This window comes from Scardinius erythrophthalmus (assembly GCF_964197995.2).
Source record: "Scardinius erythrophthalmus genome assembly, chromosome: 22".
Taxonomy (NCBI): domain Eukaryota; kingdom Metazoa; phylum Chordata; class Actinopteri; order Cypriniformes; family Leuciscidae; genus Scardinius; species Scardinius erythrophthalmus.
Window position 1 is genome coordinate 32,595,444 of NC_138242.1, and position 24,264 is coordinate 32,619,707.

Genomic DNA, 24,264 nt, shown 5'->3' on the forward strand with positions numbered 1-24,264 from the left:
TAAAGTTCTTTTTGTTAAAGGGCACCTTTTATGCCCCTTTTTACAAGATGTAATATTGGTCTTGGGTGTCTCCAGAATGCATTTATGAAGTTTCAGCACAAAATACCCCACAGTTAATTTATTATAACCATTTGAAAATGTCATTTTTGAGGCCTGTTTTAAAAAGAGCTGTTTTGGTGTGTACCACCTTAAATGTAAATGAGCTGCTTATCCCCGCCCTGCTGGACCCAGATGATGAAGAGAGTCCGGCACAGAATAAACACGAAAGAAAATGGATTAAACGTCTCAGAACGATTATTTGATACATTTATGTACTTAATATAGAGTTTTAATCGCATCCCCTTTGCAATTATGGATGTGCAACACACACACGAATTGTGATAACATTCGCGCAATTTTTTGAAACTACACACACACAAATACTGTGATAACGTTTGCTAAGTACAAACGTTTATTTATTTATTTTTTTCTTAAATACAAACGAAATTATATTTATGCCAGGGGTGCTGTTGCGTCATGTTGACATTACTTGTCGTACAGGTGCTTATGTGGCAAATGTGAGAAGATAAAGTAATTAAAATTAGTAATTAGTAATAAGTAATAAGTAATTAAATAAAGTAAAGTTTAGAGAAAATGATTCGCTCAAACATAAACGTATTTAGGAAATTTAAGTGGCGCCTTTTCTTCATAAATAAAATCCATCCGCTGCGTTTTCAGTGGCTGATGTCAGTGAAGAGTGAAGACTATGTCCATTCTTACATCCCACAACAGAACACCTAACGTTACTCTTCTTAGGAGACATTACCGGCTGTCGTTGATGGTGTACAGATCACCGAGGGCGGGGTCTATGCCAAAACCAGATTGTCAATCAAACCACGTCGGTGGGGCTTAGCGCAATTCTACGTCACAGTGAGAGCAATCTAGAACAGGGCGTTCTGAGACAGTGCTTATGATTTATTGAGATAGTAAAAAAGATTTTTATCATTCTAAGGTGGTTTTGCTCACACAATGTTAACACACATTTATGTTCAAACACCATGTAAAAGTGAATTTTGCATAATAGGTGCCCTTTAAACTTTTAATAACTTTATGTTTCATAATCAAAAAAGTAATCCAGAAAAATGTAAATGGAAAAACTAAAATTTGGGGAGAAAATAGAGTTTGAAAAATGTGTTTCACATGCCCTAATTACCGAAGCCTTGCATTTATGCAGCTCAACTACAGTCTCTTCATATTCCAGCTCTGGTTCTGTTTCCTTCACGAACTTCTGCTTTTTTCTGCTGATGCTCACAGTCACACATGCTAAATAACACACGACGTGACAGATGTAACTACAACCACGGACAGTTCTGAAGGAAACCCGACGAGAACGCGCGCTTGCAATGCATTGGTCTGTGTACTTGCATATAGAGGGGGTGTGTGTGTGTGTGTGTGTGTGTGTGTGTGTGTACGAGAGCCTCCCAGCGTTCCAGAGATGCCTGGAATTCCCTGGTGTGACACTGCAGCAAGTTTAGAGAAGGATTCGACTGTGACACACACACACACACCCTCTGTGCTGTATCACAGTCTGCACAAAGACATCATTTACCTGTGTGACCCTGACCTCGCTCGAGTTCATCTAATGACCGTCAATGATCAACTCTCAAACGCTCGTTACACATCTGCATTGTTCTCTAATAATGACTCATCTCACACAGATGTGAGAAACTAAAACAAGAAGTCACTTCACTAGAGACGCTCAACCGTCAGACAATATCTGTAACACACAGTAACACTGACTGCTTCAGAAAAGTGCTGACTAAAGCAATATGATAAAAACACAAATTATCTATTAATAAATATATGATTTAAATAAATATATTAAAAATAATATTATTAATTATAATCATCATTTAAAAAATACCAATAATCAATAAAAATGAATAACAAATGTTATATTAACATGACATATACTACTATTACTACTAATAATAAAAATAAATAAATAAATAAATAAATAATAATACAATTATATTAATATATTAACAATGAAAATGAATAATAATGTTATGACAATCATAATAAAATTATTATTCTTATATTTATTATTATTAAAAATATTTAAGGAAAACATGGATGCCAATTATTGAAATTATAGCTGAAAATCAACTAACACAATAATTACAAAACAAAAACACCTTATCTATAATGTGCATTATCCATTATTAATACTTTTTGCCTGTGAACAGTTTTTGCCAGATACACATCATTTTAAAATGTCCTTAATAAAGAATTCAAATGATTTGCAAACACAAGCTATTCTTGGATCATCAAAAGTAATCAGTTTTAACCACGTAAACTTAGTAAAACTCAGCAAGAACACGAACGAAACTACTGACATCCTCTCTCTGAAGACAAGACGAGTCCTCAGCGCTTCCCCTTTAATGATATTAGACACAAACGGTGTCCATTTCACCGAGCGCTTTATGAAAACACACCCGGCCCTGAAACACAACACTAACACACTCTTCAGAGAGACAGCCGGTGCAAAATAAAACCGGTTCAGAGAAAGCATGTCACGTTCTCTTCCTCTTGGCTTCGCGTTTCCCACCGCCACGATCCACACAAACATCGACTCCAAAAATAAGCAGAACACGTGTGTTTGTGTTCAGAGATATGTGCAAACCAATCATTCCTGTCTGTAAATGAGTGAAACTCATTCAAGCGCTCGGCCAATCAGCACTTAAAGAACCAGAAGAGACTAAAAACAGTGCTTTAAAGCATCCGCTAAACCATGTTTGATGTCTAAACCATGGGCTCATTAATATTTGACCTCCCACATTTGCATATTCACACATATTCAGTATTCAGCTAACTATGTACTATAACTATGCTGTTATATCATATACACACAGATACTGAACGATCTTCATGAAAACCTGCCAAAATAAAAGTTCAAATTATTACTACTATACAGCAAAATGTACTTAAAATAATAATAATAATAATAATATTTTTAAAGAATATCATATTTTTATGTTAACAGTAAACCTCAGTTAAGCGGAATTTAGTTAAAAAATAAAAAAAGAATTGAAGGAATTAAAACAAATTCAGAAAAAGATAAAACAATGGACGGAACAAAAATATCTGATACTGTATGTCACGCATCTGTGCATTAAAGTCCCCTGTGGTGAAAATCAAACTATCTATGTTTTTAATCCGCTTTAAGACAAACCATGTGTAAGTTCATAAGTCGACAGCATTGCTGAGTATTTCCTCCTTAAAACTGCAGTGAACCAAAGACAGTCTCAAAAACACGCTTTGAAATCGCTGGTGTTTCTGACGTCACAAACTACCTTGTAACCAATCAGATCAACGTGTGATCGTCAACCAGTGGATTTCTGAGCTGAGTGAGTGAGTGGAGGCGGGGCTCATCTGCATATTCATAGAACCGCGAATACTAAATGAGCGAGGGTGTCGAGTTACATTTAAGATACTTTAAGACTTAAATCACATTGAAATATGTCATTTTGGTGATCAAAGATGAGTTTTAAGGGGAAATGATTGACTACAGGAGGACCTTAAGTCGTATAGTTCACATGGGTGTACTTTGTACTGTGTGTGGGGATGAACATGCTCGTTCGCCACCATCGAAGACCATTTTGACCCAGAAAATACCCTGGTTCTGAATGGCGTTCTCTGCTTCTCGGCGTAAACGTGTGGATCAACACTGCCGCTCATCAAAGGTTAAACGCTGTGAGATCTGACACAGATCCAGCGCTGACGGCCAAAGGCACACACTCTTTCTCTGAGCTGACGGAGCATAAATACTGACAGCTCATCATTAGCTCATGGTGTGTGTGTCCCTGTGAAGGAGACCGCGGACACAAGACAGCTCCAGTCGCTCTATTCAGAAGAAACATGCATGATTATGGTAATGGCTGTTGCAGTTCATATTAGGGTCCACTTAAGACTGAAGCACATGACAGACTGACTGTGTTATTCAATTACAGCTCTCGGGGAAATTTCACACTAATTCATCCCTCGTTGTGTCTCATCAGCTCAACCTGCAGAGACGACAACTAAAAAAATATATTTTTTTTTTAAAATGTTGTAAATAAAACAAATTATTGGAGAAAATACTATTTCAGTCTCTCAATTTTTTTATATTTTGCATTTAACTGTGAAATATCCTAGCATTTACTGAGTGAAAATAGTTTCTACGCCAGCATTTTATTCAGTGTACCCACAATCCCCTGCACTTGAACACTTCTCTCACATTGCCGTTTTGGTTAAACGGTTCAGTGAATCTGAGTCAAGCGTCTGATGTCGTCTAACAGGTTCGTCTGGTGAAAGTAATACAAAGGAAAGTGAGTTTTTTGATGCATTGATAAACGCACAGTACAATCTTTAAAGGAATATGCATAACATGATCCTCCTGCACATCTCATACTTCATGGTCATTAAAACCCTTCTATTGTGTTGCACGTCAATCTGACCCACAACGATTTATAACCCTTTGAATCACTAGTCAAACAATACATTACTCGTTGAAATGTTGTGAATTTTTCTCATTTAGGATCAATTTCGACAGATGTGTTTGGAAAGGCTGCACTAATTATTGTTGCATTGATTGCGTTGATGTCAAATCGATCCCAATTGGTTTTCCAGGCAATTCACCAAATTTCCATGCACTTTAACACTTTGAAATACAGCAAAGTTACAATAAAAACTGGTGGACTCTATGAAAAATTACTATAGGGTCAATTTGACCAACATCACAAAAGGCATAACTAGATTTTCAACACTACAGAAGGGCAACATTTGTGACGTTCATGACGTCAGATCTTGGAAAGATTCGTTTGAGACACTGGGTGCTTCTCAATATCCCTCCTCGTCTCCTCTCTCCTCCGTCCTCCATCCTATGACCCGGAAACCGATCGAGCTCAGCCATCTTGAAGGACATCTCAATTCTCTAATTGCACCGTGAGGAGTCGAGGATCGAGGAGTTAGGAGGCTTCCTGAGGAGTCATGAGCGAGGATACACAGGTGGATCCTATGCGGAAGAGTTTTAACGACGTAAACGTGACGCACGTCTAAATTCTCCTCCCCCTTCACATCGGTAACAATCATTTCAATTTATACTTTACCTTTGCAGTTTATATAAACCACACATCTCACATATTTCAACAGGGTATCTTGCTTTATTATTATTTATTATGAATTTCTTAAATAAACAAACTTCAACAACATAAGGGCAGATCCTTTGAGCGCTGCTGATGACGCGATGAAGTGACGCTCGAGTGATCAAGGATTCCAATGTATAAAAAAAAGTTACATTCGATCCCTCCGTCCTCGCGTCTTTTCCTTGCAGCCTTCCCTCGCATCCTACAGGGGGCGGAGCTGAGACGCGAGGAAAGGAAGCGAGGAGAGGAAACGAGGATGCACAAATAAGAATTGAGAAGCACCCACTAAGTAGATAAACAGCGACTGGTGATTTTACACGAGCATCAGGCGAGCTCTTTCTGTCTAAGTGGGCAGAAAAAAACTGCACAAATGACCAGCGTCCAGTTGCAACAAACACTTAAAGTTAAGAAAGCCTTTAGTTAGAGTTGTAAGAGTATTATCAGTAAGGGTTTTCTTGCAGCCGGCGCAGACTTCATGCCGACACACACACTTCTACACAAGCTAGTGACTATAAAAGATACTTTTTATTATTTTTAAATTACTATTGCATTGATTATTATTAATTTTATTCATTTCTGTCTGTAAACAAAATCAAGACCGGCAGATTCCTCATTACATCCGTCTCAAATCTCCCTCTCCTCTCTGAACGGCTTGATCATGGTGATTTTGGAGATTTCCCAGTGGATGACTGTGCATAAAGCTCTGAGATCGTCCCGTCAGAGATCACGGCTCGCCAGTGTCTTCATACGCACTGATCTATCACATTTATTCCACATGGCGCTCAGTGGGCGAATAATAATCCACAGCACTCAGTACAGCTGCACGATTAATCAATAAAAGATCGCGATCTCGATTCAAACACCCACACAGAATCATCATTTCTGTCTTGCAATCATTCAAATTATCACAGAAGTACTGAGGTAAGAGTTTGGAGTTCGGATACAAACACTGATTAATCAATATAGAGCAGCGGTCCCCAACCTTTTTTGCGCCATGGACTGGTTTAACATCAGACAATATTTTCACGGACTGGCCTTTAAGGTGTGGCGGATAAACACAACAAAATAAAATGATATGACCGTCATAAAAACTGGGGTATTTTTTAAATATAATAATAAACGTGAATCCAATGTGTAGGCCTACTCGCAACTTTATTAGCAGCGTCCTCGTAACATCGCGCCTAAAGACAACTGAGAAAGCCTGAACACAAACAAAATGCCCCCCAAAAGAAAAAAAACTCCATGTTTTCGGTGCTGATGTGTTCATGTAACATGTACGGGTGGCGCTGCCAATAAAGCACCTAAAAGCTGTCACAACGAACCGGCAAAATTAATGATTATGAATATGTAAAATATAGCAGGAGACATTTTAATTGTTTACTAATAAACAAGTGTTTTCTGTGTCAGTGTCGGCTGCAAAGATGAAGTCAAGATGGTGACTCGCGATCTTCGCAGTAGTGAACGCGCCGGAGAGAAATGCACATTTCATACGAAAGACATTAGCAGAGAACAGTTTTCTTTCGTTTTGAATTGTTCTGTTTAAAAGTAGACATTTCAAGCTTTCTATACATGTCTTCTTATTTATTAAATCCAGGCAATTGGTTGATGAAACATTGATTAAAATTAAGATACAATTAATACAAAACGAAATTAAATTTAAAGACAGACTTTGTGCTTTCTGTTTTGAGGACTCTGTGAAAGTTTTAAAGCAGTCTTTCAGTGCCGCTTTCAGAGCGCTCACGTCCGTAACAGAGAACTGTCCCGTCCGTAACATTGTTTTTTTTTGTGCAATAAATTTCTAAATAAATGCGACTTATAGTCCAGTGCGACTTAGGCTATATATGTTTTTTCTTCTTCATGGCGCATTTTTTGACTGATGCGACTTATATTCCGGAGCGACTTATAGTCCGGAAAATACGGTAAGTTATTTATTCTTTCTGTGCGGGGGTTGGGGACCCCTGATATAGAGTAAATCACCGTTTGAAAGCAACTCGACGCTTCAAATAACGATTGTATCAATTATATCATTACACCAGTAGGTGGCGACAAGTGACCAAAAATCTATTTGTCGTTGAATCATTCATTCAAGAGATTTGTACAAAAACACAGATTCATCCAGTAATGAAACAAGTCTTTATGAGCGAGTGAGTCATTGAATCATTCACTCATAATTCAAATTAAACACTTTTAAATAGACTTCAGCAATTCATATTTTGTCAGAACCTCTAGTAAATTAAATTACAATTGCATTTGTTTAGTTGTCTGTTCAGAATCATTGGAGAATCATGATCTCTATTTGAAACCAAAAAATGTGCTTCTCAATTTATCCAGCTTTAACACTCAGATAATAAAGTGAAAATGAACAAACAAGCCGTGCACAATTATTATATTCATCAACAGAAGGATCATGCTAGTTCTAGAAGAAAAAGTTAACATGCATCAATGGATGGCCCAATATGCTAATTTAATCATGTTAAAATCTAATGTAAATCTAATTTTTTATTAAATTGACAAAACAAATTAAATCCGCAAAATATCGCAAAGTCCGTTGTTTCCCCAATATCGTTCAGCCCTAGTTTAGATCATCAAACATCAGTGTATTTCAAACGCTGGCTGATGCTGGTCGGTGAAACGAGCCGGATCTCTCTAGTCTGTAGGGAACACCACTCCTCTATCACTTCACTAATACATTATTCATGTGACACTTCTAAGCTCCACCCACATTTCCATGGAAACAAAGAGCCACACCAACAGATGCAGATGAGCCTATAAGAAACCACATTCAGCTAGTCGAACTTTAACATCTATTAGGACACGTACATTTATTAATTTGGCAGAGGCATTTATCCAAAGCCATGCTGCCTATAAAGGGAGCACTAGACAGTTTACATAATCACACGCCGGCAGATCAATGGCTCCAATTACAGACACGCCAACAGCCATTGATTCAGTCTCTCTCTCTCCGTATCCGTCAGGAAGAGAGGGGGATTCTGTGACTCAGCGATCCTGACGGACACACACACACACACACACACACACACACACACACACACACACACACACGCACACACACACACACGCACAACGTCTTATTTAAACCGTCACTAGTAGAAGTCTCTCAGAAGACACCCATATCAAATCACTGAACTATATGATCCATTCCTTCTTGTAAACAATCTGACACACACACACACACACACACACACACACACACACACACACACACACACACACACACACACACACACACACACACAAAAGAACCACCCAGAACAGTGTTTCATGTTAAATAAATCCTTCTCCTTTCACTTCCTCATGCACTTTATGAGCACAAAACCGTTTATAAAACATATCAGTGTGTAGATGATAAAATTACCCATGAGTCACATCAGGAAACGTTCATAGAAGCAACAAACCAACACAACTAGATGAGCTCGGTTAGCTGACCTAATAACTGAACAGGTGAGACGGAATTAGAGCAAAAACATTAAAATAATGAATTCATAAACCGTGCAAGAGGACTCATGGATCACCTCAATATTGACTAGAGATCGACTGATGTTTATTGCACCATTTTATCATTTACAGTTTAAAGTTTAAAGTGAACGGTTAACTAAAGCAGGTTTTTGACTTTCATACATTTAGCGTTATTAATAAGCATATTAAGAGCATTTCATAATAAACAATGTTATAATTTGGAAAATGATTTAGAGAAACTTTGAAATTACTAGTTAAATTTGTTTTGTTCTCATGATGAGAGTTCTGATTATTAGATTATGTATATTGTTTTTATGCACATTACTTTCAACAAATTATAAAAATGGCATATTTTTGGCTACTTTTACCACGCAAATCTGTAATGGACACGCGGCTAGTGTGCCATACAAGTAGGCGTCTGAATGTAAAATAAATACATACAAATAAAAAATATATGGCCTGATAAAACTGTAATATAAAATAAATAAGAAAAATATAAGGCTCTGATCTAGCCTTTTACAGAATGTATTTAATTAGATAAATATTGGTAAAAATTCTCAGCTTTGGCTCTCGGGATGAACGATTCTCATCTTTAATGAGTGTTTAGGATTTTATTCTTTTACAAAGCTACTACGGTGGCCCTGGTGGAAATCTATAACTGTTCCAAGAACAGCTGGGAAGGAAATAAAGCGAGAGCAGTGAATAATACAGCATTAAACACACAACAGAGAGATGGAACAAGCAAACAACACAAACATAAATCAAAGGCAATTACAGTAGGCCTTGCCAAATGTTCTGGCTACACTGTTTTTGGCACAAACTGAACGCCATACCAACATGCAGAGCATCAGACTGATGTAAGATGCGTCTGGTTGTGTGTGTCTCCAGTAATCCGCTGATGTGTGTCACATCTAAATCCCCATCAGGATGGATCATATATGATTCAGCTCAAACTATACAGACCGGATGAATTATGACAGATTAACTGAATGGCCAGAGAGCAGAATGGACAGTGCCTTTACTGTGATGACCATAGAAACGTATTGTATTCAAAACTCGTCAGTGTGTAAAGTATTTTTTTTTTTAGCAAGACTGGACATAAAATGTAGGAAATATTGGATAATTAATTGTCCTGGACAAAATATATCAATCTTTGAGTGATGATGTCACACTGACAGGCGACACACACACACTCAAGGACAACTTTACCAAGAAACACACACAGGTCACACGCAGAATCAAAACATTAAAAAGTTTCACGCTTGAACTGATCTGAGATCAGCAACTCAACAGTAGAACCGCCTTAATCAATCAAATCTGATTTAATGTCAGATCAACTTTGATTGTAACACACCTACACAAGTTTGGAGGGGTGTGTGTCAATGTAGAAATACACAGACATTTGACAGAGACACACACACACACTTCACTCACTTCTACAGTCACTGACCCGCGTGCGGAAACCGCCCTCAGCGCGCGCACACTGGCGCGTCACTCCCTTTACTTATCAACATAATGATGAAGATGAGTTATCATCAGACTTTATTAAGTTTATTCTCACCGCTTTCGTTGATTTCCGAGAGTTTTCCGCGCGTGTGTTGGTGTCGCGGCCTCAAGCTGATCCGCCCTGCGCTCTTCACTGACCGCACACACAGGTGACCGCCCTCTGACGCTCTCAGCCAATCACGTGCCAGAATCAGCAGACGGACAACGGTTTCCTCCAATCACTGCGCGGATAGAGCGTCTCTGCGTCTGTCCAACTGGCGCACTTTTGATGGACGCGCGTCGCGTGCAATCAGTGAGTTTGACTCCTTATACGGGCCAATGAAAATTATAACATACAAATATTTCACTCTTTTGAGGTAAGTATAAATCTCCACGGTTAAAATATATATGTATTTATGAAATCAAATGTTTAGAAAAAAAGATTTCAGTAATTTAAGTCACAGACATTTTTGAATGGAAAATTAAAATTCTCAAATAACGTCATACATGCTAAATTATTTAAAATTATTGAGTTTAAAATTATTTAGATGCAGATTATAATAATTAAGATTGCGTGTTAATTTCGAGCTAATAAATGTGAAACATTAATTTAAAAACTATGAAGCCTGGTATATTTCTTTTGGTATACTCACATACTCTGTAATAATATATTTTACATAATTCTACAGAAGAGCCACTGTATGTAGAACTCAACTGAAATCACAGCTGGAGATGTTCAGCTCCTCTAATGGTTGAATGTCGCCATCTGGTGCTCAGATTAAGGGATTCAGGACTCGTTTGCTGTAGTTAGAATTGATTGATAGTAAATTAGAGCAATTTTGGACAATTATTAGGCAGGATTTATTGGTAAGGTCAGAAATTATACATAAATCCATCACAGACTAATTGAAATGTGTCATAGTCTCTGTATGTATTATATGACTCAGAAGAGTAAATCTAGACATCGCAAAGACTTTATGCACTCAACTAATTTAATCAAAAAAACGATTCATGTTCATATGTGTGTGTGTATGTATATACATCATTACTCCAGTCTTCAGTGTCACATGATCCTTCAGAAATCACTCTAATATGATGATTTATTATCAATGTTGGAAACAGTTGTTCTTAATATTTTTGTATAACCTGTGATACTTTTTTTTTTTTACAGGATTCATTCATGAATAAACAGTTAAAAAAACAGCATTTATTAAAAACAGAAATCTTCTCTAACAACATAAATCTTTACTATCACTTTTTATCAATTTAACACATCGTTACTGAATAAAAGTATTAATTTCTTTCAACAAAAAAAAAAGAAGGGAAAAAAATATTGACCCCAAAACTTTTAACCGGTAGTGTATATTGATATTTATAAATGCTCTTCTTTTTTATTTTTTATTCATTCAAAGAATCCTGAAAAAAAAAATGTTTCCACATTAATAATAAATCATCATATTAGAATGATTTCTGAAGGATCACTGTGACATGTGACACTAATGATGCTGAAAATTCTGATTTGATCACAGGAATCAACTATATTTTGAAGTATATTAAAATGGAAAACCAATATTTTAGATTGCAATAATATTTCAGAATATTACTGTTATTTTTTGTATTTTTGATTAAATAAATGCATATTGGTGAAAATATACATAGTACTGTGTATATATATATATTTATATATATATATATATATATATATATATATATATATATATATATATATATATATATATATATATATATATATATATATATATATATATATATATATATATATATATATATATATATATATATATATATATATATATATATATATATTTCTGCTCAGTCCAAAGGGCACCATGATAAAAGATTCAGCAGTCTTGTGAAAGTATCTTTTTGTTGTGTTACGAACGCTTCCTTTAGGGCGTTTCCAAAGAGGTCCAGGAATGGCCATAAAGGTTTGTAATGGTAAGCGATTATTTTGCATAAAACACGTCCTATCCATTCCAGCGACGCCGGGTAAGTAGAGGACAGAGGTTCCTTCAGACCACAGCGTTCTCGCTCCTCTGAGATGAAGTCGGACCGTCCAACTTTTGCTATGCGTCTCAGGCAGCGGTGGTCAAATATTTCCATCCTTTTTCTTTGGCCAGCTTTCACAGGCCATGTTTCAGAGGCGCACAGCAGTGTCGCCCGAACTTTAGCACAACAAATTCTTGTTTTTGTCTCAATCCGAATGTCCCGTCTATTCCAGAGATATTTCAATGCCGCAAAGATTGAAGAGACCCTTTGTACTCTGGTTTGGACTTCTTCATCTGAATTGCCTATTAGGGTAATGTTGCTTCCTAGACATGTGAAAGAAGTGACATGCTCTATTGGTTCATTTTCGATGGTTAGGTTATGAATGGGAGTTGTGGGGTCACTGTTAGCTGTTATGTATTGGATTTTAGACCAACAGAGGCTGCCATCTGGGTAATAGGTCGATCATTATCTGCATGGAATCCATTGATTCCTGCGATATCACCTGCAAATGTAAGATGAGTGATCGGTCGTTCTGATGGGTGAATGGTTACTCCAATAGGGTTATCATCTAGCGCTTTTCTGAGCACATGGTCAATAGCAATGTTAAAGAGGCAAGGTGATAGTATGCCCCCTTGACATACCCCTGTTTTTGTGGCAAAAGCAGGGTCATCTTCGCCATAGGCTCTGACCATAGACTGTAAAAAAATATGTACGTAGTGTCCGTGACGTCACCCGTGGGTTTCTGAAGACCGTTTTTGAAGCCTAAAGTGGGCGTGGCCGAACGTCGCCATCAGTCAGACAATGAACTGTGACGGCTAACAGACAGCAGACAAACAGCTAATGATGACTAATGACCACAGCAGCGGGAATCCACCTGTCACTCAAAAGTGGACACACCCTTAATTATGCAGAAATTTAAGGCTTAATATAATTTAAACGGATGAGTTATAAAAAAATTCACCCCCCTCACAGTCGTCATGAAGGGCAAAATTAGCGATATAGTTTCCTGATCTATGCGGGTAAAATATAATCAGAGTTTAATCAAATATTCGTTCACGTTTAATGATGCACAGACATCATTAAAATCTTTTTCAGTTATGGAGTCAGATGAAATAACGAGCCAATACATGTGAGAAAATATATTGCATTTAATCTTGTTGTGTTGCGAAAAAGGAAAGACAAGTAATACGCAGAGAAACCTTCCCCGTATTATTGGAAACCCTCACTGGACCAATAGACGGGCTTACACCAGCTTGGTTTTCGTTTGTACACAGTTCGCGAATGGGCAATCCTGTTTAGGAGAATTCACTCCATGAGTTTGTAGGCAATGGCTAGAAGGGAAATACCGCGGTAGTTCTCGCAATTTCTCTTTTCACCTCTCTTAAAGATGGGTATTATGATAGCAGTTTGCCAATCTATAGGGATCTTTTCTTCAGACCATATTTTGTAATAAAGATCGTGTAGCGTACCGTATCGGTATCAGGCTAGGGTTTTCAGTGTTAAAGAGGGCACGGCCACTCCTAAGGCATTCGATAGCTTTTTGGATTTCCTCCATACTTCACTTATGCTATGATTTATTGGTGGATTTAGTTGAGGTATGGCTTGAATCGCTTGTGGTGGATTTCGATTTAGCAGTTCGGCAAAATATTCACACCATCGTTCATGTAGTGGCTCTTTGCTTTTAGTGACCCGGTCATGCTTGTCCAGAATAGTTCTGCTGATAGGTTTTGAATATTTTCTTGCCAGGTTATTGACTAAGCGGAATAGTTTCTTGCAATCGCTTCGATTCTGAGCGTTTTCTGAGTTCTGTGGCTTGATTTGTCCAGAAGGTTTCCCTGTCCTGTTTGGCAGAACGCTTTATCAGCTATGGCTGTTATTGTTCCGTGCGATCTTCCTTTGGTTTGATTGGGAAATTACCCTGGTAATCTACCAGTTAGCTCTGCTGGTAGCTAAGCGATAACTTGTTGTGATTGGTCGTAGTGTTATCCAATTGCGTACGGTCAGATCTTCAAATGCATGCTTGGTGCCGCCCCTCGAGCTGGGCGATCTTCATTAGTCGACGCCAGACCATTAATCTTTCAGATTTAGGTCTGGATTTCCAGGCTATAGGGAAATAGTGTTACAGCTAATCCAATCATCATTCTTCTTTTTTTATGTCCTAGTACAGCTTTTGCCGAGGCGGTACTTTGTTTGATTTGTGTCCATATCCCATCAACTGAGTTGGGCTTGAGCTGTGGTTTTGGGTTGCTATACTCAGTTTTCTTTTCTGGGATTTTAAGTTGTGTAATGTCGAACTTTTGAAGTGGCTTTTTTCGTTTTTCACATATGGGGCGTACTTTAATCTGGGCCAAAACTAAAGCATGGTCTGTTACAATATTTATACCCCAGTGAGTACGAGTATACGAGTATACTGGATGTAAGGTATGGCACCAATACTTATTTTCAATACAATATATATATATATATATATATATATATATATATATATATATATATATATATATATATATATAATAAACAAAGGTAGTCATTTCAGCTGTTTTCAAAGAAGTTTATTGAAATAAATATTTCTAAATTTTATAAAGTCAACCGTTTATAATGCTAGCACAAAATCTGGACTTTCTGAAGTGTGTCCGATTCCTCAGGGCGTTCCAACATGATCCTAGACGTCAGTGATGAAACATTAGTTCAGAGTCACATGTCCATGGAAGAACATGAAGATCAGCGCTTCAGTCGACACTCGTCCTCTACAACTGAAGACTCAGTGCAGCATGCAGAGAAAATGTGCACAAACTTAAATCTGCCTTTATATATATACTGTATATATATAATTGATATACTTACATCATTATTAACAGAGTTATTCACACGTTTCTTTAAAAATGAAAAGGAAAAAAAAGGTCAAACGTATAGTTTTCCTCTAGTTTTTCTTTTTTATTATTTTCTGCATTTCAAAGCATGCCAAGGAAATGCGTTTCTGCATAGTGTCGGCTATAGGGACGCCAGGAGGAGAGACTTCCTTATGTACAGCAAAATCGGGAAGGAGAAAAATAGCAATCCAGTGTAAACGAATTACCAAAATAAATTAAAACTCAAAAAAGATTCAAAAAATATGTACATACAGGATGTCCTTCATGATTCCAAACTAAAGCCTGTGTAATAATCACACTAGTTCACGTGGATTTGGGTGCGTTTGGCCTGTTCTGCGTTCTCTGTGTCTATAGTTTATGGCATAAGTGCGCTTGGCTTCAGATCCCTGTAAATAGACGTGAAGAGAGCAGAGAGGCAGAGTAAAGGCTAAAAGATGTCTAAAATCTTATCAGATTTCCACAAACACGACGATAGATCAGTAGCGGCATTTGCTGTGTTCGCTTGCGCTCGAAAAGTCAACAAATCGCACCAAAATTAATAAAAGTGCTTTCAAAAATCAAGAAATGGTGCAAAAAAAGTCCCTGTATAAGTTCTTGTTTTTAATTTTTAAAAGCAATATCGCACGAGCAAAATGCTGTTTCGCAAATATCAGCGTGTTTGCAAATGTGATTTTATACAATGATTCAATAAAAGTTAATAGGCTATTAGGTGACTTATATTTAAGATCGGGATGCATGATATATCGGCCACCATATCGGTAGATAGATATATGATCATTTTCAATGTTATCGTTATCGACCCGATAAGAAAATTAGGCCGATATATTAAAGATGTGCACTGTTCGACATGATGGTTTTGAATTGCTCAAAATATGATTGGAATCACTTCAAAAAAGGAAAAAACAGTGAAGAGCAACATGTGCAGCGCACATCTGTTATATAGGCTACATAAAATTATAATGAGAACATCATAATTGAGTGCTTTGGACATGGATTTCAATGCTGAGACTTTTGTTTTTGTAATCAGGCTCTCAAAATGATTTAAAATTTTTGGATTTAGATTATCGGCCAATATATCGGTTATCGACTTTCCAATAAAAAAAGAATTATCGGTATCGGCCAAAATTTTCATATTGGTACATCCCTAGTTTTATTTTATAAAAAAAAAAAAAAACCTCTATTTTGCCAATTAAAATAGTTCCAAACATTAGAGCCGTTGCACGTCTCTGAGCAACAAAAGTTTTAGTTTCGTTACTTCTGCTTTGTCCCTGAATGAATCAGCCGCTTTGAACGAATCGTTTGAGTGAATGATTCAATGACTCACTCGTTAAGACAATGATTTGCCGCCACCTACTGGTGGATTTTAGTATCGTTTAACTTCAGCTGAAGGATGAAGACTGAATGCTGTTTTTGTTTTTAGTCGTGATTGTGACAATAGTTCTGGTTAAAGAGATTTATAAATAGACTATTAAGAGCGAAATATGAGATAACATTGTAAAGTAATGTTTTTTATCTGTCATTTTTTCTCCGACTGTTTCTTTGAAACGGGCCTCCGAATCGCCTCCGTCTTAGATTTAACAGTTTTGATCCTCAACACGGGAAATCTCGCTAAATGTCTCTTGGTCAAACGTGACTTAAGAATAAACAAACAAGCTGAGCGGCAGATTCAATGACTCTTAACACACTTCACACCACAGGGAAATCTGATAAGATCATCAGGAGAGCCATCAAGGATCGGGAGTTTCCTAGGACTGTTGGAAGATTTGGGCTCTAAATGGGCCTGATTATGTTTTAGTGTTCGGGTGCCTTTAAAGAGCACAGCGTCACCGAACACCAAGAGAAACACACACGACAGGACACGTAATACACACACAAACCCATCTCAGCAGGACCATTATCAGCAGAAAAGTGTCATAAACATATATGAACATAATAGTGTTCTGCAACATAACAATGTTGTACATACAGTAATAGAACGAAACACAATCATTTTGTTATAAGCTGCATTAATTTCTGTCTGAACATTAGGACAATGAAGCCGTGTTTTGTGAATTAAACTCAAATTCCCCGCTGACACAGATTAAATCCTGGATTACAAACAAACAAACGACCAAATCAACTAAAAATAAATGAACTAATGTGTGTCAGAGACAACCTTACAAACAGAAACACTACAGCCGTGAGGGAGAATCTCAACACAAAGAAAAAGCAGCTTTTTTTACATTAAGGATTTTAATGACCAATTTTCCCTGAAATTGTTTGCACTGAAAGTAAAAAAAAATGAAACCTTATTGTAGTGTTACTATTTATATTTATTCATTATAGCAGTATTTGCTGCAGCATTACCTGTATTAGCTTTTATTTATGATAAATTAAAATAAAATTATGAATATCTAATATCCTAAAAATAAGCTTTGTTGTCTTCATGCCAATATAATCTTTTTTTTTTCTTTTCTTTTTGTTGATATTGGGGTCAAATCTGATCTGGATGTGTGAGATTCACCCATATGTGGCGTTGAAAAGACTCACAGAATCTATAGAGACACTAATAATAATAATAATAATAATAAAATTAACAACAAATATGTGCAAACTCTTGCATTCATCCAAGTAAAAGGGAATATTGTCATTTAATGCAGTAGTGTTTGAACCGTTCTTCACATTGACACAGATTCAGATGTTTGATCAAGTTCAGTTCAAATTAAATATCATATTTGGTATCAACGAAAACATAAACCACAAATAAACAGCCGAAAGGCAGAATGATACAATCGTTGTCATGATTCATGATTCGTGTACAGATGCTAAACAGGTTCTCATGCTAATATGCTCTTCTTTCCTCAGAAACGCTTAGATTAAATGCTATAATAATTTAAATATGATAACGGTAAAGTCTGCCATAAAAAAAATGCCTTATATTAAAAGTGTATGTTTATTATCGCATGCTTAATAGCTTATTGTAAAGTTTCTTTTTTTCTTGGTCCACACGTCTGTTTTTAATGAATTCATCCGGTTCAAGAGCTCAACCAAATAATCATGTGACTGTGGCTGCAGGGCCGTAAACACCACAGATAATGGAAAATCACTGAAAAATATGAACTTTTACACCCAATCTTCAGTATTTGGTTTCATTTGTGGTTTAAAGGATTCTGTATTGCTAAAGCTAATGTGTTCCAACTTTAAAAATCTCGCCATCTTTAACAAGACGCTGAAACCAAACCAACGCGCGTCGGACTCGTTGCATATTGTTGGTCTCAGTGTCAGACACATGACTCTTCATAGCTTTAAACAGCTGTCAATCACCCCACCCACTGCAATCCAGCCAATCCAGTGTGAGTGGGCGGGGCTTGAGGCTCCGCCTTCTTCATCATTCTTGCACAGTAAATGAAGGCAAAGACAGACAGACAGACAGAACACATCAGATTATTATTAGTAGTCGTATTTTCTTCTGTTAGGCCAGCTAACACTAACAAGTTCAACCAGTTCTTTGTTTTGGAAGCGCCGTAGACGTGAAGATATAGATCGAGAGAGTCTGGAAAATTCAGTGCAAGACATAATGGCTACTTTGAAATTAGTAATAATCATTATTGTTTGTTTATGGATATCCAATACTGGATGACAGCAGTGGAGACGAGTGAAGTTCATCGCTGTCTTTCATGATCATACGTGAGTAAAACCAGCTCCAGTGTGTCTCTGAAACTCCTCAGTGCAAAACCAGAAGCAGGACGGAGAGAGAGAGGGAGAGGGAAGAGAGAGAGAGAGAGAGAGAGAGAGAGAGAGAGAGAGAGAGAGAGAGAGAGAGAGAGAGAGAGAGAGAGAGAGACTCTAGCTCCCCGGGTCTGAGCTGTGTTTCTGTGGTGTGTGTGGTGCGTGTGGTGTGTGTGTCGTCTGCGGCTCCTGTAGAGAGAAGCGTCTCTGGACGTCCAGGTCCGGTCGGGTCCCGAGGTTTGAGGATCCCGAGGGAAGAGCGTCTGCAGGATGGAGAGACTCGCAGGACTGAGAGAGAAAACAGACGAGAGATGCTGCGGTTTCAACAACACAAGCGTTCATCAATTCCTGCTGGAACTGTACAAGATACTATTGTTTGCTCAGACAAAACTTTCATTTGAATCAAAGATCACAATTTTATATATTTATACATTATATCTATTCATCATCTATTCATATATCATCTGTTTATCTCTCTATTTCTCTATTTCTCTATCTATCTATCTATCTATCTATCTATCTATCATCTGTCTATCTATCTATCTATCTATCTATCTATCTATCTATCTATCTATCTATCTATCTATCTATCTATCTATCTATCTATCTATCGATCTATCATTTGTCTATCTATCATCTGTTTATCTATCTATCTATATCTATCTAACTATCATCTGTCTATCTATCTATCTATCTATCTATCTATCTATCTATCTATCTATCTATCTATCTATCTATCTATTTATATAACTATCATCTGTCTATCTATCTATCTATCTATCTATCTATCTATCTATCTATCTATCTATCTATCTATCTATCTATCTATCTATCTAACTATCATCTGTCTATCTATCTATCTATCTATCTATCTATCTATCTATCTATCTATCTATCTATCTATCTATCTATCTATCTATCTATCTATCTATCTATCTATCTATCTATCATCTGTCTATCTATCTGCTAATAAATTCTCTAAAACTGCAGTTCAGAATTGATCAAGTGTGATGACAGTGGTGTGTGTTTGCACTAGTAACGAGCATCATCTGAGACCCGTCAGCATGTGTGTGTGTGTGTGTCACACCTGTGAGAGCGGAGCGAGTGTGTCTGGGTCCAGTGGAGTGACGGGCTGCACGAGTCTCTCGGGGAACATGGATGGAGAAACTGTGCTGTACGCCGGAGGAACCAGCATCATCTGCCTCTGCAGGAGCTGCATGATCGCGCTGATGTCCGTTGACATGCGGCTCTCCAGTCTGCGCACATACACACACACACACACACACACATACACACACACACACACACACACACACACACACACACACACACACACACACACACACACACACACACATAACAGCATCAAGTGTCTGTATAGTGTTAGGAAGTGTGGTTTCAGTGAATCAGTTCAGTTCTAGACAGTCGTAGCCCACGGTTTAGTTCGTCAGTCTGATTGCAGTGAGTTGTGACCATAGACTGTAAAAAAATATGGGCGTAGTGTGCAGTCACTCGTAGTGTTTCTTCATTTTTGAAGCACTAAGACGGCGGAGCCAACTGTTGCCATCTTGGAAGTGCGGCACTCCCGGATAATCGAAAATGAAAAGTGAGTTGTGAGGCGTGAGTTGTGAGGAGTGAGTTGTGAGGCGTGAGTTGTGAGGAGTGAGTTTTGTGGAGTGAGTTTTGTGGAGTGAGTTGTGAGGAGTCAGTTGTGAGGAGTGAGTTGTGAGGTGTGAGTTGTGAGGCGTGAGTTGTGAGGAGTGAGTTGTGAGGAGTGAGTTGTGAGGCTTGAGTTGTGAGGCGTGAGTTGTGAGGCGTGAGTTGTGAGGAGTGAGTTGTGAGGAGTGAGTTGTGAGGCGTGAGTTGTGAGGAGTCAGTTGTGAGGAGTCAGTTGTGAGGAGTGAGTTGTGAGGAGTGAGTTGTGAGGCTTGAGTTGTGAGGCGTGAGTTGTGAGGAGTGAGTTGTGAGGCGTGAGTTGTGAGGCGTGAGTTGTGAGGAGTGAGTTGTGAGGAGTCAGTTGTGAGGAGTGAGTTGTGAGGAGTCAGTTGTGAGGAGTGAGTTGTGAGGTGTGAGTTGTGAGGAGTGAGTTGTGAGGAGTCAGTTGTGAGGAGTGAGTTGTGAGGTGTGAGTTGTGAGGAGTGAGTTTTGAGGAGTGAGTTGTGAGGAGTGAGTTGTGAGGCGTGAGTTGTGAGGAGTGAGTTGTGAGGAGTGAGTTGTGAGGCGTGAGTTGTGAGGAGTCAGTTGTAAGGAGTGAGTTGTGAGGAGTGAGTTTTGAGGAGTCAGTTGTGAGGAGTGAGTTGTGAGGTGTGAGTTGTGAGGAGTGAGTTTTGAGGAGTGAGTTGTGAGGAGTGAGTTGTGAGGAGTGAGTTGTGAGGAGTGACTTGTGAGGCGTGAGTTGTGAGGAGTCAGTTGTGAGGAGTGAGTTGTGAGGTGTGAGTTGTGAGGAGTGAGTTTTGAGGAGTCAGTTGTGAGGAGTGAGTTGTGAGGAGTCAGTTGTGAGGAGTGAGTTGTGAAGTGTGAGTTGTGAGGAGTGAGTTGTGAGGCGTGAGTTGTGAGGAGTGAGTTGTGAGGAGTGAGTTGTGAGGCGTGAGTTGTGAGGAGTCAGTTGTGAGGAGTGAGTTGTGAGGAGTGAGTTGTGAGGCGTGAGTTGTGAGGAGTCAGTTGTGAGGAGTGAGTTGTGAGGCGTGAGTTGTGAGGCGTGAGTTGTGAGGCGTGAGTTGTGAGGAGTCAGTTGTGAGGAGTGAGTTGTGAGGAGTGAGTTTTGAGGAGTGAGTTGTGAGGAGTGAGTTGTGAGGCGTGAGTTGTGAGGAGTGAGTTGTGAGGCGTAAGTTGTGAGGCGTGAGTTGTGAGGAGTCAGTTGTGAGGAGTGAGTTGTGAGGAGTGAGTTGTGAGGCGTCAGTTGTGAGGAGTGAGTTGTGAGGAGTGAGTTTTGAGGAGTGAGTTGTGAGGCGTGAGTTCTGAGGAGTGAGTTGTGAGGAGTGAGTTGTGAGGAGTGAGTTGTGAGTCGTGAGTTGTGAGGCATGAGTTGTGAGGAGTGAGTTGTGAGGAGTGAGTTATGAGGCATGAGTTGTGAGCTGTTGTGAGGCGTGAGTTGTGAGCTGTTGTGAGTTGTGAGGAGTGAGTTGTGAGCCGTGAGTTGAGGCGTGAGTTGTGAGGCGTGAGTTGAGGCGTGAGTTGTGAGGCGTGAGTTGTGAGCTGTTGTGAGGAGTGAGTTGTGAGGAGTGAGTTGTGAGGCGTGAGTTGTGGGTTGTTGTGAGTTGTGAGCTGTTGTGAGTTGTGAGCTGTTGTGAGGAGTGAGTTGTGAGGCGTGAGTTGTGAGGAGTGAGTTGTGATGGGTGAGTTGAGGGTTGTTGTGAGTTGTGAGCTGTTGTGAGTTGTGAGGCGTGAGTTGTGAGGAGTGAGTTGTGAGGAGTGAGTTGTGAGGCGTGAGTTGCGAGGAGTGAGTTGTGAGGCGTGAGTTGTGAGGAGTGAGTTGTGAGGCGTGAGTTGTGAGGAGTAAGTTGTGAGGCGTGAATTGTGAGTTGTTGTGAATAGTTGTGAGGAGTGAGTTGTGAGGAGTGAGTTGTGAGGCGTGAGTTGTTGTGAATAGTTGTGAGGAGTGAGTTGTGAGGAGTAAGTTGTGAGGAGTAAGTTGTGAGGCGTGAGTTGTGAGTTGTTGTGAATAGTTGTGAGGAGTGAGTTGTGAGGCGTGAGTTGTGAGGAGTGAGTTGTGAGGCGTGAGTTGTGAGGCGTGAGTTGTGAGGAGTGAGTTGTGAGGCGTGAGTTGTGAGGCGTGAGTTGTGAGGAGTGAGTTGTGAGGCGTGAGTTGTGAGGCGTGAGTTGTGAGGAGTGAGTTGTGAGGCGTGAGTTGTGAGGAGTGAGTTGTGAGGAGTGAGTTGTGAGGAGTGAGTTGTGCGGAGTGAGTTGTGAGGAGGAGTGAGTTGTGAGGAGTGAGTTGTGAGGAGTGAGTTGTGAGGAGTGAGTTGTGAGGAGTGAGGCGTAAGTTGTGAGGAGTGAGTTGTGAGGAGTGAGTTGTCAGGCGTGAGTTGTGAGGAGTGAGTTGTGAGGCGTGAGTTGTGAGGAGTGAGTTGTGAGGCGTAAGTTGTGAGGAGTGAGTTGTGAGGAGTGAGTTGTGAGGAGTGAGTTGTGAGGAGTGAGTTGTGAGGCGTAAGTTGTGAGGAGTGAGTTGTGAGGAGTGAGTTGTGAGGCGTGAGTTGTGAGGAGTGAGTTGTGAGGAGTGAGTTGTGAGGAGTGAGTTGTGAGGCGTGAGTTGTGAGGAGTGAGTTGTGAGGAGGAGTGAGTTGTGAGGAGTGAGTTGTGAGGAGTGAGTTGTGAGGAGTGAGTTGTGAGGAGTGAGTTGTGAGGCGTAAGTTGTGAGGAGTGAGTTGTGAGGAGTGAGTTGTCAGGCGTGAGTTGTGAGGAGTGAGTTGTGAGGCGTGAGTTGTGAGGCGTGAGTTGTGAGGAGTGAGTTGTGAGGAGTGAGTTGTGAGGCGTAAGTTGTGAGGAGTGAGTTGTGAGGCGTGAGTTGTGAGGCGTGAGTTGTGAGGAGTGAGTTGTGAGGCGTGAGTTGTGAGGCGTGAGTTGTGAGTTGTTGTGAGTTGTTGTGAGTTGTGCGCTGAGACCTGTTGAGCTGTTTCTGCAGCAGCTCGAGTCGGCCCTCCATGAGGCTGCGCTGCTGCCGGCTGACGCTGAGGCTGCTGGGATGCGGACGGTTACAGCGGGGCAACTCCTGATACTGCCTCCCCCGACTCTCACCCCAGAAACTGAAGATGTTAGACACACCTGAGAAAGCACCTGAGACACATGTTTATTTTAAAATTAGAATATTAAAAATACGATTTTATATAATATTACACTATTTTATGAAATGTAATATTATTTACAATTCAATTTCATAATTTTTTTAAATATTATTATTTCAGTAATTTGGCCTGTTTTAAATTTTAAATAAGTTGCCATTCTGTCACCTGATAGGGCATTACATGTGTTTCCTGTTTTCGGATCGGCCTCTCCCTCAGTGACATCCATGAGCGTTGTGAGAGGGGCGGGGCTTGTGTGCACAGGCTCCTCCCCCTCGTCCCCACTGGAGTGAGAGGACACAGAATCCCGAGGCTCCTCCCATCCCGGATCCAGTTCGCTCTTGTTACTGGCTGCTTGTTTTCTGCCTCTCCGAATGGGTTTCTGATTCTTCTTGATCTCTCCAACATCTGCATCATCTGGAGAAATAAACACGGGATGAATATTCATCAACGGAATATGAGAAACAGGTCTAATGCTTTGTGTGTATATATATATATATATATATATATATATATACACATACAGTCAAACCAAAACACCGTTCTATCCTCACTTACATAAATAAACTATAGTGTCCTGCACCCACTAGTAAAAAATATACAAAATGATATAATAATATAATTTTTGGCTTGACTGTATATCTGTTCCTATAGAGTTTGATGGTAGCATTATGTTAAGATAACAACACAGAACTAATATAAAAAAAAAAAAAACATAACAAACCTACAAAGATAAATACAGAGATGCTCTAATGGGAACGTGAATTATGG

General features: G+C 39.1%; 2 protein-coding genes across 8 annotated transcripts in view; both read right to left on the minus strand.

Moving 5' to 3' along the window:
* The window catches only part of LOC308683097 (uncharacterized protein), a 75,285-nt gene extending 64,856 nt beyond the window's left edge, over positions 1–10,429 (minus strand). For 4 of the 7 annotated variants that reach the window (XM_081353337.1, XM_081353336.1, XM_081353333.1 and 1 more), the window contains exon 1: positions 10,204–10,429. The gene's annotated coding sequence lies outside the window, so the exon portion shown is untranslated. The remainder of the gene's footprint in view (positions 1–10,203) is intronic. The other 3 variants (XM_081353335.1, XM_081353332.1, XM_081353334.1) reach the window with 2 other exon arrangements.
* An 8,403-nt stretch (positions 10,430–18,832) lies between these two features.
* Positions 18,833–24,264, minus strand: part of kcnh2b (potassium voltage-gated channel, subfamily H (eag-related), member 2b) — a gene marked incomplete at both ends in the record, with an annotated part of 198,583 nt that continues 193,151 nt past the window's right edge. Inside the window, 4 exons of the mRNA XM_081352130.1 lie at positions 18,833–19,003; positions 19,803–19,971; positions 23,317–23,488; positions 23,662–23,910. Coding sequence (XP_081208256.1) covers positions 18,833–19,003; positions 19,803–19,971; positions 23,317–23,488; positions 23,662–23,910 — 761 coding nt within the window. The remainder of the gene's footprint in view (positions 19,004–19,802; positions 19,972–23,316; positions 23,489–23,661; positions 23,911–24,264) is intronic.